General features: G+C 31.4%; 2 protein-coding genes across 4 annotated transcripts in view; both read left to right on the top strand.

Moving 5' to 3' along the window:
* The window catches only part of LOC127719884 (uncharacterized), an 82864-nt gene extending 80836 nt beyond the window's left edge, over positions 1-2028 (top strand). For all 3 annotated transcript variants that reach the window (XM_052226234.1, XM_052226237.1, XM_052226236.1), the window contains one exon: positions 251-2028. In XM_052226234.1, the coding sequence (XP_052082194.1) occupies positions 251-430 (180 nt within the window). In that variant the 3' untranslated portion in view covers positions 431-2028. The remainder of the gene's footprint in view (positions 1-250) is intronic.
* Positions 2029-7394: 5366 nt separating this feature from the next.
* Positions 7395-19396, top strand: LOC127719890 (uncharacterized). The gene is made up of 9 exons (XM_052226244.1): positions 7395-7530; positions 9080-9248; positions 9607-9741; positions 10911-11076; positions 14562-14641; positions 16088-16136; positions 16605-16693; positions 17009-17245; positions 18122-19396. Exons 1-9 carry the CDS (start codon positions 7525-7527, stop codon positions 18406-18408), a joined length of 1218 nt encoding a protein of 405 aa, XP_052082204.1. The 5' UTR covers positions 7395-7524; the 3' UTR covers positions 18409-19396.
* The last annotated feature ends 624 nt before the right edge of the window (positions 19397-20020 follow it).

Below are 20020 nucleotides of genomic sequence, written 5' to 3'. Positions count from 1 at the left end.
AACATGTTTGTAATTGTGTTTTATGTGTTTTCATGCTTGAATAGATATAAGAAGATGTGGTATGAGTGCCAATGAGACAACTCTCCATCCAAGTCAAAATTTATAAAAGTATTGAAGCTTATTAATCAGTGTGTTTCATACAAATCTTAAAAAAATATTATTCTAATTTTCATGTCCTCAAAAAATGACTGAAATTTCTGGACCTTTCTTCAGCTTGATAATGTTTTAAATATTTTAAAAATTATTTTAGGTCTTTTATGCATGGAAGGACTGGTATCTGAGAAAAAAGAGGTCAAAGATTGCAATGAAGAGAAGTCCATCACTAAATCATCTACAGATGTCTAGGAGCTCTTCAACAGAATCATTCTCAGCCAGACCGTCACAGATTCCTATGCCTGTTTATAGAGACAATCACCAGGGAAATAGTTAATACACTACTGACTGGCAGTTACTTTCTGTCAGCTCATTAATATGTTCATTTAATGTTAAGTTAAAGAGATGACTAGACTTTTAGGATGAATAAAATTACTAGAACTGTTATTATAAGATTGAAAATCTATCTTGCAAACCTATGTTTTTCTTGAGCAGACATTTTAACTTAGTATAAAACATAGACTGTTTGGTTAAAAAGACTTTAATGACATAAATTGACATTTGAATGTTGTAAATGATCATCACAATTTCATTTGAGTGAGGTCGTATTAATTGCTAATTTGATTGGGAAGAGGATTGGATAAAAAAGAACAGAAAATATCTCTCTCAGTAAAAGGACAAGTTTCTACTGGTGGATATAGATATTTTTTTACAAAATGAGTGAGTGAAAATATGATGTAAAAGATTAACATATGAGCAAATTAGCATTGACTTTCCCCAAATCCTTCTCTATTGTGAGTTTGTTAATTGTTTTAAAGATATTTATCTAAATGATACATGCATGAAGATAAACACTTATAATACAATGGTAACTTTCAGTATTACTTTGTAAATTGATTTGCAGAATGCCAGTTTTATCAGGATTAGAATTTTTAAAATTTTATTATGACAAGTACTCTTCCATTAAAACAAGCTTAACTTCTAAGGAAGATAAATTTTATAATGACAAGCACTCTTTCTAAGGAAGGCATGACAAACCTATCATAGATGATAGGTGTAATTTTTTGATGAATTTTATTGTGAAAACTAGTCTTTTATCAGTAAAAGTGGATACCTTTAAAAGATTTTCCTTTGATGTGAACTATTGTGAATGGACTAGTACCAATATGTGATATTAAGTGCTATTAGTACAAACCACAACTTAAAGTTGTTACGATAGTGTGCCAAAATAAGTTTGGACAAAGTTGTCTCCCCCTTGTCTGTGATATATTTTTAATACTTGCTCATAGATGCTAAATATAGATTTAGAATGATAGATGTATAAAGAATTTTTGTTATGTTATTTGTAAATTTTGATAATTTATTTTATTTATTCTGTTAGATATTATTTTATTTATTGATTAATTTTGTGATAGTCATGCCATATATTGTATTTCATGCAATATTCAGGGTTGTAGAAGACTTCTTGTTTTACCGAGAACAATTTGTGATTGCTACAAGGATATGTCTCCAAAAGAAGCTTATAAAAGATAGTTTTAGTTTTCAACATCAATCAAAATGTCTTTGACTGAAATCAACATATCAAATGAAATGCATTATAATAATAATCAATTTTTAATTTGTTTTCTTAATGAAATTTGTAAAGTTTTATGACCTGCACTTATTTCAAAGTGATATGATTTTGAATTGTCTGAGATGCACTTAAAAATGTGAAGTTATTTGAAATTTGTAGCTTTGAACACATTTTTACTTTATAAGATTTCAAATGTTTAGGTTTTACTAAATGCACTTTGGTGTTTGATTGGTCAATATGAATACAATGTAATATTATATGCAGGTTTACAGTGTGAAAAACTGCTGACAACACATAATACTTGTATGCAGGTTGGTGCTTTTAATATACTTGATGAAGAGAAAATAAAATTTTAAATTTAATAGTCTTTGTTCTGTAGTTTGTGACCTCGTTCAAACAAATACAGTTTAATAGAACATGTGATTGATTGATTGTTCTTTCTTAATGTCTTGAACATGTGAGTTGACAGTTGGGAGTAAATGCAGATAAGAGCTGAATTAATGGAAAGGAATAAACTTTTGTCTTTGTTTGGAATGGAAGATCTTTTGGTTCTAACCAAATATTATAAAAGAAGCTTTTTTACATACTGTATACAAATAATGTGGTATGTTATGATTGTCAATGAAACAAGTATCCACCAGAGACCAAATAACTCAGAAGTCAGTAACTGTAGGTCCTTAAATCAATAATGAACAAAACCCATACTGCATAGAAAGAAAGCTATAAAAGGTCCTGAAATGATAACGTAAAACAATTCAGCAGAGAAAACTAATAACCTGATTTATGTACAAAAAATCAATGAAATACAAATATGATATACATCAACAAACAACAATCACTGAATTACAGGCTCCTGACTTGGGACAGGCACATACAGAATTTTGCAGGGTTAAACATGTTAGCGGTTGCCCAACCCTCCACTGTCTTTGTTCACAAAACTCCAATGAAATGAAAAATTTTCCTGTTCTAACCAAAGATTATAAAAGAATAAATTTATGAAGTGGCTCTTTTGACATACTGTATAAAAATAAGAAAATGTGGTATGATTGTCAATGAAAAAACTATCCACTAGAAACCAAAGGACAAGGATGTAAACAGCTATAGGCCACTGTACTGATTCCAGCAATGAAGAACATTATACCATATATTATAAAGCTGTTAAAGGCCCTGGTTTATTGCCATAACAGTTTGTTTATAAACAAAACAACTTGGTCAAACATGAACCTTTAAAAGTTTTCCCTCTTGTAGAAAAAAATAGTGCATGGAACTTACACTTGAATTACATCAAATGGAGGTTGAAAAAATCTTTAGTTTCTAGTTTGGACTTGTCAATATATGTACAAAACAATAGTTTTTTTGTGTTCAATGATTTTCCAATAAATCTTTTTAAAAAATTATCTTTGAAGCAATTTGAACTATGCATTTTAAACTTCTGTATCAGACGGGATATATTTTGGTATACACTTACACTATACATCAATATGTCAACACCTCATACTATAAGATGATAGTGATGATTTCCAATTATGTAATATGTAATTCCAGAGTTATGGGACTTTAATCATGGAAAATTGGACATTTTCTCAAATTTTGTACCCTGACTCAACTTTACTGTGATATTTATTCCTGAAATTTTATCTCGGGCCAGGACTTGAATTGATCAACGTAAGCTTCCTTTCAGTTTTCATGATTTTCAGAGTTATGTGCCCGTGACTGTATATATCCAGTATGTTTTGATAGATTTCATAAAAATTTACACTGTTGTTAAATTTGATAGAAGCAAACTCTTCTGTATTTTGAACATTTTCTGGTTGTTGTTCCAGAGTTACAACTATTGCCATGGCATTGTCAGTTTATCTTGATTTATGAGATTATTTTTTTATTGTTACCTTGGTATCTTCCACCATGTTTTACAGGACTTTAGATGTCAGATTTAAGCACAAATATTTACTCGAGTATGCTTGGATCAAGTTATTAGAAACTTCACACAATTTGTGAGATTTGTGAAAGTAAGATACCCTTTGATTTTGATTTTGATATATGTTTTTATTTGTTGTTCCATGGTTATGGATCCTAAACCATTATATTTAAGGCATTTTTTACATGTCAGACATTGGCTCTAGTACGGTTGGATCCAGTCACTACAAACTTTACAAAACTGTTGAGATTGGTGACTGCAGACTTGCTTTTGATTTCAAAAAATTTCTAGAGTTATGTGAATTTCAACATTTAGGTAAATATTCATACACAGAAGAACATCTTCATACAAGTTTCTTTGCAGTGCCATTTTACAAACTTCAAATAAGATTCCTTAGTAATATTCAATTTTATTTTACCAACAATTTCAATATGGACAAGACTTTCTTACCATGTGCTCTTGGCACAGTCGCAAAAATAAAGTAAATCTTACAAAATAGTATAAGTTACAATAAATTGGGTATTGACAATTCGCTTGGAAACTCAACATATACTCCCACAAGTCGACACTAAAATAGGAAATTCTTAACAATCACATGTCTGTTCTATGTCTATGTTCCTTTTGGAATCTCAACCAAAGATGAGGAAACGAATCTTCATTCACTATACTGGATACCAAAATTACACAAGTGTCCATACAAACAACATACTCTTGCTGGGTCTAACAAGTGCTCAAACAAAACCTCTTTCCAAATAATTATCAATTTAATCAGCAATAAAAGCTGGACTTCTGAGTTACTGTAAAACTACGTACTATAGGGGTGGTGTGATTCAGATGTGAATACAAAATAAATCCAAAGATATTTTACAGTATTTACAATCTACTTGTCTTTCCTCTTGCAATAGTATTAACACATTTTTATTTTTTTACCCTTTACACCAGTTTTTCCTATTTTAAACTTTAAGACAGATTATTATTTTATTGACAACTTATTTGTAACGTTTGGAGGACTTGTCTTTCAACATACAATCGGCATTCCCATGGGAACCAACCGTGATTCTCCTGTCGATTTGTTCCTTTGTTCGGAAAAATGAAAAGAAGCTACAACCATCTTTTAACCCTACGTTCCGATATGTACATAATGTCACCTCACTATTAAATCAGAAAATGCCTGTACCAAGTCAGGAATATAACAGTTGTTATCCATTCGTTTGATGTATTTGAGCTTTTTTTTGCCATTTGATTAGAGACTTTCCGTTTTGAATATTTTTGTTATTTTACTTTTTAAAACAACCAAACAGATACTGAAGTTTCATGTTTATATCTGAATGCTTTCCTAAACAATGACGAAATGTCGCCTCTAAATTATGTATTTATGACAAACATAACGATTATATATATTTCGTTTCGTCAACTTTTCATTCTTGAATTGTTAAATACCTTGCACGTCAACATGTGGTGTTTACATATCAGTTGATAAGGAATGTCCCACATAAGTCGTTAAAAAATCGATAATGGACCAGAAATAATGTCCTACATCTTAAAAGTGTCATATGGGTAACACTATGTGTGTTCTAACCCTTTCTGTTCACATACACACAAACAGAGTGTTTTTTAAAAGTCATTAAATAAGCGAAATGACAAAATACACAAATTGGTACATGGTAACGCTGAAATATCCTGTAGAGAAGCTTCATATGAATTTCACTCCAAATGCATTTTGAAAGACATTTAGGCAAAAGCTGTTTACCGATGTTCAAATCTCATATAAACGGAAATGAAACTACATACGTTTCATCCGGTTTTTAGAAAACAAACAAATATAAAATGTGTAAAAACAACTTATCAAAGAGAGGCGAAAGATACCAAAGGGATGTTCAAACCGATAAGTCGAAAACAAACAGACAATGTCAATACAAAATAAACAACCAAAAAACGATCGAAGACAATAACAGTATACAATACACATCATAGAAAACTAAAGACTGCCACCAAAACTGGGGTTGATCTCAGGTGCTCTTGAAGGGTAAGCATATCCCGCTTGCACATGAAACACCCGTTGAAGATATCAGGCTTATAATTTAGTTTTCCAGACGCAAGATTTATCAACTGCACTTGAATCAAACAGTTGGAAGATCAAATCAATAACGAAATTTAAAAGCATTGAAATCAAATTTCCGAACAGTTGAGCCAAATCTAGCTATGGCCTTCTATGACTCAAAGTAGAAAAATCTTGATGTTGTGAATGACTTGATAATTCATGAACAGTAAATTTATAGTAGATGACTGCAACAATTATATTTTATGACTACTGCCCTTGTAATACCGGTCGAAGCGTCCGCTAATAGTGTTATCAACCCAGTGGTTGCAAAAACGTATCAAAGATAACAGGCTCTTGGAGTTCATGCGATTCCCCGGGAGTCAGGTTTTGTTTGTTACCTTGATTTGTTTCTTTCTAATCGATTTACGAGATTTGAACATCGGTATATAAGTTATTCTTGTTTCCAAATCCCGGTATTTCTATTGTATAATTGTAATTTGTCCACTTTTGAAAAATAAAAATATTGTTTAAACTAACATCGGTAAACTACTGTCGCTTTAATTGTCATTTGTTATGCTAGAAAAGCGTTTTATCTACACAAGACTCACCAGTGGCACTCTAATCAAAACAGTTTGAAAGCCACACTAATTATGAAATAAGAAAAGAATCATAAACGCAAATTCCAACAAAAAATGTTCCAAAAGCATGCATATGCCATCGATTTATCTTTGTGTTTCAAATGAACAGTAATTAACAGAAAATAAACACAGTAATAATATTTCTTGTCCAAAGACGGCAACTAACGACAACCACTGCATTACATGTTGCTGGCTTCGGACAGGCGCATTAAGGAAGTGGTGGGGTTAATATGTTTGTGTAATGCCAACCCCTGCTAACCTGGGATAGTGGTATAACAACACGACATAATTAGACCAACCTGTAACTTTCAGCGTGGGTTCTGTGTTTCACAAGAAATGATCAGCGATCAACAATTTTTCATGACAATCAAAGTATAAAGCGTATGTTTTCTATCAAGATTTTTTTGATAGTGTGCTGCTTCAACAAGGAAACTATTGCAACTAGGGTTCCTAATGGTAAAGTTGGAGTCATTCCTTTGAAATATTTACAATCACCATCATTATTTGATGGATTTTTTATGGAATATCTATGCCACAGATGACCGTGGATGTATTTCCTTTATCGTAGCAACAATCTCGTCATCTTTTCCTAGATTTTTGATATTACCCGTACCCAATAGAATTTATCACCGACTTTTTTCTTGCCGTTGTTAACCTCGACGACGAAACAACCATCAGCAGAGACATCAAGCCAATGAGTAAAAACTAAAAAAGATCTACAACTAGTTACTTATAGTTCCAAAACCTAGTGCCAAATCTATGCCTATGGGAAGAAAGAAATTGGTTTTATTGGTTAGATTTAATATTTAAGGAAAAGTTCATTTATGGAAAATGACTGTAACAATAACATCACTAAATCCTGTCAAAAAATTTTCAAAATATTCATCCCTTTATCTATACAGTAGAACTTATTTATATTCTAATTCATTGTTAACCAAACGAATATCATTGAAACGGGAAAAGGAAAATCCCAAAGTAATTTTTAATTTTTTACGGTCTTCCAAAATAAGGGGTGTAAACACATTTTCAGTTTAAAATAATGTTTAGGGTTAAAGTTCAACAAAAAGGACAATCAAAGCAATGTAAACACATCCATAACATGATCACCCCATATCAAAATTTTTAGGGAATTTCCAAACTAGATCAAACCAGAAATTGTTTCGAGAACGTTCGATGTCAGTGTAGATTTGGGACGCAAAGAGAGATCTGCACAAATTGAGACTTGAATAAACATACTGGAAAAATCAAAGCATGCAACAGGATGAAGGTAAATATTTAATCACATTTATTCTTATCAAATCAAGGAACTGTATTTGCCATAACGAAATTTTAACGACTAACTTTAGCATGATCATTCAATACATGTGACCTCAGGTATGGTTAAACTATTATGAATGTTATTACTCCCATTTTAGGTTTTTGCTTCTTAATCATTATTTTATTTCATCAATTTCTTAATTTTATTTGTTTTTTATCAATATTTTCACCCATTTCAATCTTTAATACCATAGTGTGATGGATACTAAAAATAAATCTATAATGTGTTTTTTATAAGTTATATTTAGAATCTTAAATTTCCACTATACATTAATAAACATTACGCAATATCTTAGTCTGTGTTCAGATGATAAAACGAGAAGTATTATATTTGTAAGTGAGTCTACATGACATTGTTATCATTTTCATGTTTGTCTTTTTGTTTAAAGAACAGAAAAAGGAAGAAAAAAAAACTGTTTACAAATACCTTTATAAGATTACATACACTCAAATATATAATCATTTCGACGAAATAAAACCTGAGTACCAAAGGCCTTTATTCCCCTGAGTTCTAAATTTACGTATCTCAACATATATGTAACTCAGTAAGTTCTCACTATGTACAAATATACAAATAAATGTGACGTACTAGGTTATGAGGTTGAGCGAATGATACTGATACTAAACATGATGTTTATTGGTTTATCGGTAAATTGTCTCAACTTCTAGGGACATGATTACTCTATCATGTTTCCAACAAATTACTTTTGTTAATCTGACATCTATACCGGGTTTTCCTCATGTTTATCAATGACACTTTTTACTGGAGAGGAATTTGAATTTGCATGGAAGATGATGCATTAATATCACTATCTTGTTTAGTAATATTATCATTATTCTGATTCAAACTGTTTTCAACCTCCTATATGTGTTTATGTGTATTGACTTCTACTTAGATTTATAGAAATAAGAAGATGTGGTATGAGTGCCAATGAGACAACTCTTCATCCAAGTCACAATGTGTAAAAAGTAAACAATTATAGGTCAAAGTACGGCCTTCAACACGGATCCTTGGCTCACACCGAACAGCAAGCTATAAAGGGCCCCAAAATGATTAATGTAAAACAATTCAAACAGGAAAACCAACGGTCTAATCTATATAAAAGACGAGAAACAAGAAACACGTATGATCCACATCAACAAACGACAACCACTGAACAACAGGTTACTGACTTAGGACAGGTGCAAACAAATGCAGCGGGTTAAAACGTTTTAAGATGTCTGTTATATGATAACCACAAGCACAATTGTGACTATTTGAACACTCTTCAATTAAATAAATCGTTGGTTATGGTACGTTATGTGTAGCCTAGGATCCTGGTCGGGTTCTTGTTTCTATTGTCGAGCAGACAGCCAGGTTCCAGAATGCTGTATATCATTATCTGATACTCAACAAAATAGTTACGATGAAGATATAAGCTTTCGGTATAAATAAACATATATGTGATATATAAACGCAGGTTGATGTATTCACGGATTTCTTTCCTATTTCCTTTCAGAATCAAAATATGTCTCGCATGTTCCTCCTCTTGTTCATATTACCAGTGTCAGGCCAGGCAATGAACACGGATAAGCAGTGTCCTGTCAAATATATACTGAGGCCCACCTGGAATAAAACTGAACAGCATCATTATTGTTGTAAGAAGTTAGAGAAAAACTGTACAGCAGGTGATTAGCTTTTTTTTTAATTAACATACTTTGAACGGACATTGTGTCTTATTTATATGTTTCATTGAAAATAATTGTTTTTCGGAGTCTTCAAATGTTTTATTTCATAATTAATTTCCACATAAAAATTCACATTTTGTAGAGTTTCTTCATAAATCGGTACCATTTTTTCCAATTTCATCTACTAATATTCTTTATGACCGTAGATGCACTAGTGTTTATTTTTACCACCAAATATCATTTTACACAGGTTTTCCTTTGAATTTTGGTTCTGTTATATTGTATTTTCGTGTACCAAAAATGTAACATCTATTTATCACCAAATTTATTCATTGTTTACATTTCTTTTGCGTTTAAGGATACTACGTGGAAACCTGCAGCAGCAATCTCGGTGAAGATAAATGTTTGAAGTGTAAAGGCTCTACATGGTTAGCTGATGAGACCAATTCTGACAGTGTTCATCCCTGCTTACCGTACGATTCCTGTCCGATTGGTATGTTTCTACATACATTCATATGTCATAATAAGAAAGTTAAATCGCACAGTTTTTTTCCTTCTTATCCTTCTGTTAAAACAATAGATAAAAGCTTTTAGCAACCATATATTTTTGGAAACGTTAAGACTAAACATTTGACTTTGACCAATCAAATTCCCCAAAAGAAGATACTCAAACTAAGTAAATTCCACGGAAGTCTCTCTATTCAATGCAGATTTGATAAAACACACACCAACCATACATATTTCGGAACGTTTTGACCAAAACTTTGACTAGTTAAAATTGAAATTCAAAGGTTTGTCATTAAAATTTGTGAGAATTTGCTAGACGTCTTTCAGAAAATCGTAATTTGGAAAAACATCTAAGAAACTATATAATTTGGGAAGCATTTTGACCTCAAACAATTGAATTCCAAAAGGATGTGATTCCAATTTTGTCAACCTCCTTTTAAGACTTTAAGACCAAAATTTTTGAAGAAAAGAACAATTTAAGAAAAAAATGCTAAGGTTTGCAGTTTCTAGAGAAACCATGTTGGTAAATTTCCTCAGTCCCTTAAATTTTTAATAAAGATATAGGAACTATATATTTTTGGTAACATAACGTAAACATAAATGTTGATAAATTTTCTAGGAATTATTATCAAGAAAAAGAAAAGCACATCTTTAACATATGTTTTGGTGAACATTATGACCCGAACATTGACATGATAAAGAATGTAGTTAAATTTTTTATGATTTTCCTGGACGTCTTCAGAAAAATCGTGTTTTGAAATATCCTCTTAGAAACCAGATATCTTTGGAAACATTATGACCTACACTTTGACATGGCACCATTTAATTTCAAAAGGATATGATTCTATTTTTGGTAAATTTCTCGAATGATTCTCAAACCATCAACTTTTTTATAAAGGTATTAAGCAATCATAAATTATAAGAAACATATTTCTTTAGCATAAATATGGAACACTTTCTTGCTTTTCCATTTTGGAAATCTACTGATAGGCTATCATACCACTATATTTGAATTAACCTATCTAGCAACCATACATTTTGGCAACCTACTGACAGCAGAGCATTCAATCATTATGATCAAAACATTTCCTTGCCTTTTGTTATTTTTTTAACTCAATATTGAGTCTATTCATTTGATACATTTAACTGTTGCAGAGTCCAAGAGAGTTGACTATTTGCCAAGATCTGGTTGTAGAATTCCATGCATATGTGACACAGGAAGAAATTACTTCGGATACAATGGCTGTAATTGTCAATTGTTTGAAGGTACATGTCAAACAGGAACTAGATTGGCACTTAATGGTTCATGTGTAGATGAAAGGTAAGACAACTTTGTGTTCAGTTTTTTTTTGTTGGTTGGTGTTTAACTAATGGACACTTTATGAACTAAGATAAAACCTAAAATTTGTTTACAAAAAATATTCAGAGGTTACCGAAAATATCTAAAAATCTTTTTTCTTCACGACAATCCAGCACTGAACGATTTGTAAACTAGTCTTTGGTAGGTCGTTGCCTCATTGGCAACCATACCACATCTCCTTATTAGTCCCCTGCTGACGAAGTCGAAGGGGACTTTAGGTTTGCACTCCGTCCGTCTGTCTATCTGTCTGTCTGCCAATCCGTCAGTCCGGCAAATCAGTTTTCCGCACCTTTTTTTTTCGTGCTTTAATATATTGATTTGATATTTGGTATATTGTTTTATCATGACAAGTTACAGATCAAGTTTGAATTTTGTTACGGTCTGATGATTTTGTGCAGAGTTATGGTCCTTGGACTTAGAAAATATACTCAAATAATCAGTTTTCCACACTTTTTTTCGTCATGCTTGAAGATATTGATTTAATAATTGGTATATAGTTTTATCATGACAAGTTAAAGATCAAGTTTGAATTTTGTTCCGGTCTGATGATTTTGTGCAGAGTTATGGTCCTTGGACTTAGAAAATTCACTCAAATAATCAGTTTTTTACACTTTTTTTCGTTATGCTTGTAATTGACTTGATATTTGTTATATAGTTTACACCATGACAAGTTATAGATCAAGTTTGCATTATGTTCCAGTACAATGAATTTTTAACCGGTAGAGGACTATGTATTGCAATGCTTTTTAAATATTATATTGGAAGCTGAACGAATTGTTCAGCAAATATCTGTACCATTTTTGTCTAATGACTGTTTGACAATATATATCTTGTTATCAGTATTTGATAATATATATATATGTAATGGTAACACTACGACTATTGAAGTTATATTTTAATATATCGGATGTGGTCGAGTGGTCTAGAGCGCCGGACATGAGGCTAAGCGATTGGTGCTGTAGTGTATCCAATGTGTAAGTTTAAATCCCGTCGAGGGACAAAAATTTGTCAGCATAAAAAATCTAATTCTAACACTGTTGGGTTTAAATTTTCAGACTTATATATATTATATATATATATACAGCACAAACAACATTTTCCAAAAGACCAAAAAGTGAAAAAGTATATTTTAACAAAACGCATTTGACTAGCAGGTCGAACAACGGATGTTCTTAAACCCTGCTGACTGCCATGGCGATTGCCAAATAAACTGATCACAGATGTAACAAAATGGATCTTAATTTTAATCTAATACCAAATAGAAAACAAAAATCTTGCGGAAAAGATGGTATACCGCAAACATGAGGTGCAAAAATTTGTACACCATATCCGGATTTCGACAATTAATGTCTCTTCAGTGATGTTAGGAATCGAAACGGTATTTGGAAGGCCATATAATTTACCTCAATTTGGGATTGACTCTTGAATTTTGAAGAGTCGAAATAGATGAACGGATCATATAAACCCGAAGGCAAATATAATACAAGCCCAAACGAAAAAATATAAACAAGTCTAAATTGAAAACAACGTTCAAACCTATGATTGCGTTGGATAAAAACCGCAATTATTATACGTGTGCATGCAAAACAAATTTCTTGGTAGAGGGGTCTAAATACAGCACAAACAACATTTTCCAAAAGACCAAAAAGTGAAAAAGTATATTTTAACAAAACGCATTTGACTAGCAGGTCGAACAACGGATGTTCTTAAACCCTGCTGACTGCCATGGCGATTGCCAAATAAACGGATCACAGATGTAACAAAATGGATCTTAATTTTAATCTAATACCAAATAGAAAACAAAAAACTTGCGAAAAAGATGGTATACCGCAAACATGAGGTGCAAAAATTTGTACACCATATCCGGATTTCGACAATTAATGTCTCTTCAGTGATGTTAGGAATCGAAACGGTATTTGGAAGGCCATATAATTTACCTCAATTTGGGATTGACTCTTGAATTTTGAAGAGTCGAAATAGGATGAACGGATCATATAAACCCGAAGGCAAATATAATACAAGCCCAAACGAAAAAATATAAACAAGTCTAAATTGAAAACAACGTTCAAACCTATGATTGCGTTGGATATAAACCGCAATTTTTATACGTGTGCATGCAAAACAAATTTCTTGGTAGAGGGGTCTAAATACAGCACAAACAACATTTTCCAAAAGACCAAAAAGTGAAAAAGTATATTTTAACAAAACGCATTTGACTAGCAGGTCGAACGACGGATGTTCTTAAACCCTGCTGACTGCCATGGCGATTGCCAAATAAACGGATGACAGATGTAACAAAATGGATCTTAATTTTAATCTAATACCAAATAGAAAACAAAAAACTTGCGGAAAAGATGGTATACCGCAAACATGAGGTGCAAAAATTTGTACACCATATCCGGATTTCGACAATTAATGTCTCTTCAGTGATGTTAGGAATCGAAACGGTATTTGGAAGGCCATATAATTTACCTCAATTTGGGATTGACTCTTGAATTTCGACTCTTCAAAATTCAAGAGTCAAAACTGTGATCCGTTTATTTGGCAATCGCCATGGCAGTCAGCAGGGTTTAAGAACATCTGTTGTTCGACCTGCTAGTCAAATGCGTTTTGTTAAAATATACTTTTTCACTTTTTGGTCTTTTGGAAAATGTTGTTTGTGCTGTATTTAGACCCCTCTACCAAGAAATTTGTTTTGCATGCACACGTATAAAAATTGCGGTTTTTATCCAACGCAATCATAGGTTTGAACGTTGTTTTCAATTTAGACTTGTTTATATTTTTTCGTTTGGGCTTGTATTATATTTGCCTTCGGGTTTATATGATCCGTTCATCCTATTTCGACTCTTCAAAATTCAAGAGTCAATCCCAAATCGAGGTAAATTATATGGCCTTCCAAATACCGTTTCGATTCATAACATCACTGAAGAGACATTAATTGTCGAAATCCGGATATGGTGTACAAATTTTTGCACCTCATGTTTGCGGTATACCATCTTTTCCGCAAGTTTTTTGGTTTCTATTTGGTATTAGATTAAAATTAAGATCCATTTTGTTACATCTGTGATCCGTTTATTTGGCAATCGCCATGGCAGTCAGCAGGGTTTAAGAACATCCGTTGTTCGACCTGCTAGTCAAATGCGTTTTGTTAAAATATACTTTTTCACTTTTTGGTCTTTTGGAAAATGTTGTTTGTGCTGTATTTAGATCCCTCTAACAAGAAATTTGTTTTGCATGCACACGTATAAAAATTGCGGTTTTTATCCAACGCAATCATAGGTTTGAACGTTGTTTTCAATTTAGACTTGTATATATATATATATATATATACTGATAACAATGTTGCCGTATTTGTTTATATCAAACAGTATACCAATGGTTAAGATGATTTTAAAAGGAGATTTCATTATAACAATAAATATTATGATAACTGCTTTTCTTTCAAGGATTGCACAGCAAATCAACAATTTAAAACCACTTAAAGACGGAGTTGTGATACCATTTTCGAGACCAACAAACGATACAGGTAATTTTATACTTACTTTCTAGATCTGATAGTTAAATAGTTAAAATAAATGTCATAGGCGTACCTTTAATTAAGTTAAAGATACCTGCAGAAAAAATGCAATAATCTAGATATTTGGATATAAGGAATTTGTTTAAAAAATGAAAACAACACGTTAAGAAGTTCATGCGTCCGAAGTGCTTTTCTGGATTTACCTTCATCAGGAACGTTCAAAGCCAAATATTTGAAAGCAAAGAATGTATAAGAACCGAAACAGTTGAAAAGCTATATTACCAAAAGGACCTAGAAATAGCTAAATCAATCTACGTTCAATTTTGCCTGAGGGAGTTGAAACCTTATTTTTTCTATAATTTAAAAAATTATAAAGGGTTTAGCCAATTCTACTAGACAAAATAATTAAGAAAAGATACTGAAGATAAAAATGAAACAATTAAAATTCAAAAGGCGAAGAAAATCCTGGAATTCTCGTGCAAAACAAAACAACAGAAAACAAAATCTATAAAACACATAACCGTAGCCACACGAAACCTGTAAAAGACCGGGGTGTTAATTTTTTGTACAAAGTCTAAATAATGTCAGTAATGTCAATCATTACATATACTTAAATAAATATAGTGGATTTGTGGACTTTGTTATCGTCTGTTCATTTGTTTATTTCTTTTGTTGTTTGTTTTGCCTCCTCTTATAATTTGTGATTGCCACCTTACGTATCTGTTCCTTTTTAAAACAGTTGAAGGCATAAATTAGATAAGGCTTTAGCATAAATGATCATAAATATAAAAGGGAAAGTGTATGTATTTAGTCTTAGTCTTAATTATTATATCAAATATACTGTAATATTAGCTTCTTGAAAAATATATATAAAGTCTGGGTAAATGTCAAAAGTTTAAAAATGCATGTGTACATTTTAAGGTAATGGGAATTATTCACATCTACATAACTTTCAAAATAAACTTTCTAAAATCGACTGTGCATAAGTTTCACGTTCACAATCCCAGCGAAAATGTGTAAATGTGACAATTTTTCTGAATATGGATTCGCATGCATAGAAGGAGACGATTACCATGTCGGTGCAAACAGCCCCGCTTGTTTTGAAGTTCTGACAATTCATGTGTTGTTTTGTACCTTGATTTTTATCTTCTTATTAATGGAGAATTGAACATCGTTAAATTGCTGTTACATCTAATAAATAGTATATAACATTATCGTTTTATTTTTGCAAGGTTGTACATTTTAATCCCGTTATCAATTTTAGTTTGCTCTCTTTTTTTTTTATCGTGATTGAACAAAGAGTCACCTTTTAAAAAAAAAGTTTCTACTTTGCATTTTAATATAAAAAAGCCTGTAGCAGGGCAACATCATTTCTAACTATCATGATGAAAAGATTAAGCTATTGCAAACACTCATATAAAAAAACTTTATACTATTTTTTTAAATTAATTTCAGGACAGAAAACAAAAAGTCATCTTCAAGAAAATGAATGGAAAATTGGAAGGTATGTTATCAAATCCATATATCTTTATTTCTGTCTATATAATTAGTTAATTACATAACAATTCAAGGTTTACATATCACATATAATATCAAATTTGAAAAATGAAGTAATAAAAATAGTATTTAGATGAAGATCTGTATTTCATACATTCCATTCGTATTTCAAAACAAGCTATTTCCCAAAGTTTGTTATATATATGTGCATACATCCAGTCTCATGTAATTTCGAAAGCAACTTAAAAAACAATTGATTCTAGCTACAATCAAATATTCAAATCATAATTCAAGCATCATTCATTTAAAGAAATATAGATATGATATTTGCTGAGAACTTTCTGCTAATAACAAATGCGAAAACATTGAGACTTAGAGTATTTCTTTTTCATTTCATCAATTTGGAATACTAATAGACTAGTTATATACTACGGTTAAGGGAAAGATTTTATTGTTTTTATTTTCATCATTATAGATGGGTAATAACGGTGGTAGCTGTGGTTGGCTTAGTTGTAATAATCTGTGCATGCAAAAAATTAGATGTTTTGGGAAAATGTAGAAAAGGTATTTATCTTTCATATTTCATAAAGTTATTTTTTACCTTTAAGGCTTTTTGTTATTTATAATGCTTTGATTCTTTTATTTAGCAAAGGTTTTCATTTTTTCCCTTTTTTCTCTGTTTTTGAATTATTTTCATACTTCCACCCTTTATTCAACACTGTTTTTTTGTTTAAGCTCAGTTAATAAACATATTCAGTAAAAGGATTTGTATCAATTTATATCCCAGATTTATTAATAAAGGAATTAATCATTGATGAAAAGATTAAAATGAAAATTATCTCTTTTCCAAAGTTATGTTTGCTTTGTATTTTATTGTAGATCAAGGACAAGACACTTCATTGGATACAAACAAAGGAAAAACCAAACCCTTGCTGTCGGACTCTGCAGACTCCGGAATATCTGTTGGAGTTCAATCAAGCTCATCAGAGTTCACAGAAGTGAAGATAAATGTTGAGCAGACAGAATGTGTACATACGACAAAAAATCAAGATAATTCATCCCCGTTTGACTGCGTGAAGAGTGTGGCTTTTGTAAAACCATTTGAATATGAATGTGGTATGTTTCTTGTATATATCTGTAAACATAACTGACACCGAAAATGTATTCCGTATAATATAAAAATGACAAGATTTAACTTTTTCCTATCGAACATCTCAAAATACGATATTTGACGAACGCGACGATTTTGATTTTGGTAGCATGTCATCTATCTAAGGTTACGGAAATTCATTAGCAAAGTACATACCCCTACTTAAAAACTCCAAAATAAGGTTGTGAGAAAGAATGTCTAATATCACTACTTAACAAATCCTACTACATGTACAATAAAAATTTGGAATGTTTAATCGTTAAAACCCTTTTGCATTATCGTTGCTTTTAATTGATGTATATTTTGGCACCCCAAACTTTCGGTCCCAATAAAGAAGTTTTCAGAAACATGTATCGAGATCACGGAAATAGGAAACACCATTTGTGTGTAAGCTAATGGATCTGACACCGGATATAATTTTCGAATTGTATGATAGGTAATGCATACAACGCAGGATTTTCTTACCATGACGAGAAATATGACTTAATTTTGTTTAGACATATTTCGATTTCAATTGTCTTCACTTCCATGGTTATTAAATATCTATTGAACATCGCTGATTTGCCTTTGTAACATAATTTCACATTCAGCAGTTTTTAATCGATTTGTTTTAATCATTAGAAAGTAAGCGATGAAAATAAAACTTGATAAATTGTGTGCGTCTAAAGCGTTTCTGGATTCACCTTCATTAGAAACGATCAAACCCAAACATATGAAACCCGAGGATGTGTAAGACCGTATCACGCGAAAAGTAATATAGAAGACATCCAACAACCCCCTTTTAGACTGACAAATTGAGAAATGTTTTCTTTAGTAATGTTAGGATATTTTTGTCTTCACAGAATCACCTACAAATGATATCGAGGTTGGGATGACATTGATGACACCAGCTGATACATTACAGATTCAAAGACATTTACATTTAACAACAGGTCATCTTGTACATCACCAAGTGCCTTTATCGTCACCTCCAGAACCAGTACAGACATACACGCCGCCTTCAACTTATGCAATGGTACAACAAAGACATTTAGAAGGAGAAAATATCCAGTATAACCAGAACGTTCAATCCGATTTTGTTGATGTCCAACATGACTTTGGTTCTACTCTAAGTTTAAACATCAGTTGATAATTAAACAGATTAGAAACTTATTAAATTATTAGCTAACAATTGTGCAGATAAGAAAAATACTGATCTGAATACTTGGAAACATTTGAACAGATTTAAAGAAAAGCTGAACTAAAAGGTCAGCAATTATCATCATGTTCACTGGTTGAATAAACGAAAATATTGTATTTTTACATCATCTCATTCAGATATATATATATATATATATATATCATATATTAATTGCATATCAGTACAAATGTGTATAGTAACTCTTTAATGAATTTAATCCATCTGATTTCCCATAATATAAATCAAACACATTCATGAAGTTAAATTATATGTTAAGCATAAATAGTTGTATATTTAACTCAATGGCATACGGTTAATCCGTGTTTCAGTAAAAAATATCTGTAATAATTAAGGTTTTGTACGTAACTGTTCAAATTATATATCGAACTGTTTAATTATTGACAGGGCGGATCTTACTTATTAGTCGTATAGTGCAACCAATACTATTTGGTGAAATGTATTTTTTTTTGTGCTTCGTGATGAAACATTTTCGATAAAAGAACAAATTAATTGATAAATTTGATGTTTGATAATAATTCTGTTCTAAATATTACAACAATAGCTAATTGTGTGACTACTTCAACTATTATGGATGAATGTAAATAATTAACAGTATTTTTTCTTATAATATGTGTGTTGTCGTTATGTTTTGATTGTTCGTTTATATGACAATAATCATTTGATTTTTTTCATTAGTTATACACTTTTTGTTAACAATTATGTCTTTTTACAGTTGGATATTTTAGAAATGTCAATTTAAGCTAAATTTTTAATTATGAAATGTGAGGAAGCACTGAAAAAATCAGGAGTATTTTATCTGAATGAGTATAAAAATAAAATGTAAAGCAAAATGTACAATTCTTGTATATAGTTCACACTGTGAACTCTGAGGACACGTTGGTTCTCCTCACTAAACCAATAAAGAATATTATTTAAACTTTTTTTATTTGAGTATTGTCGTAGTCACTGAGACATTAAGTAGTCAATTCAATGTCTTATGTTAATTGACATCAGTACAGATTCATCATTTTCGATCTCCATGAAATGCACTTTACCTATAAAACAAGTCCCATGGGTATCTATATATTTTCATGCCTCGCTTAACAAATTCGAGATTGGGAATGAATAATAACAAGCTTTAGTTGTTTAAGTTACCAACTATATTTTTCTGATATATGAAAAGTGACGAAAATGCTTAAAGGAAACATAAAGACTCCCTTTTTGTGTTCTAAAAATATGTTACCTGGTAATCCAGTATATTGATAATAGTATTTTTAGATGCTAAGTATTGTACCGCAGAATTAGTACCAAACGTTTTTGCAAAGTCCAAATACCATTTCATTTGGTAATCAGTGGTAATCATTGAAGAAACTTTGTATTGCCGCCTGTGCATGGTGCATATAACTCCCAGTTGATAAGATATTTGAGAGTTTGTGTTTCCTACCATGATTTCCGTAACAGAGATTTGATGCTTTCACAGGGGCATAGGGTTCCGAATTGTAAATTGCAAATGACTGAAGATATGTTATAGTAACGAATTGCAAGAATACCACTGCTTTCC

Source organism: Mytilus californianus, unplaced genomic scaffold (genome assembly GCF_021869535.1).
Source record: "Mytilus californianus isolate M0D057914Y unplaced genomic scaffold, xbMytCali1.0.p SCAF_11, whole genome shotgun sequence".
In the NCBI taxonomy this organism is placed as follows: domain Eukaryota; kingdom Metazoa; phylum Mollusca; class Bivalvia; order Mytilida; family Mytilidae; genus Mytilus; species Mytilus californianus.
The sequence above is the reverse complement of the archived record's forward strand: the minus strand, read 5'-3'. Positions and strand labels throughout refer to the sequence as shown.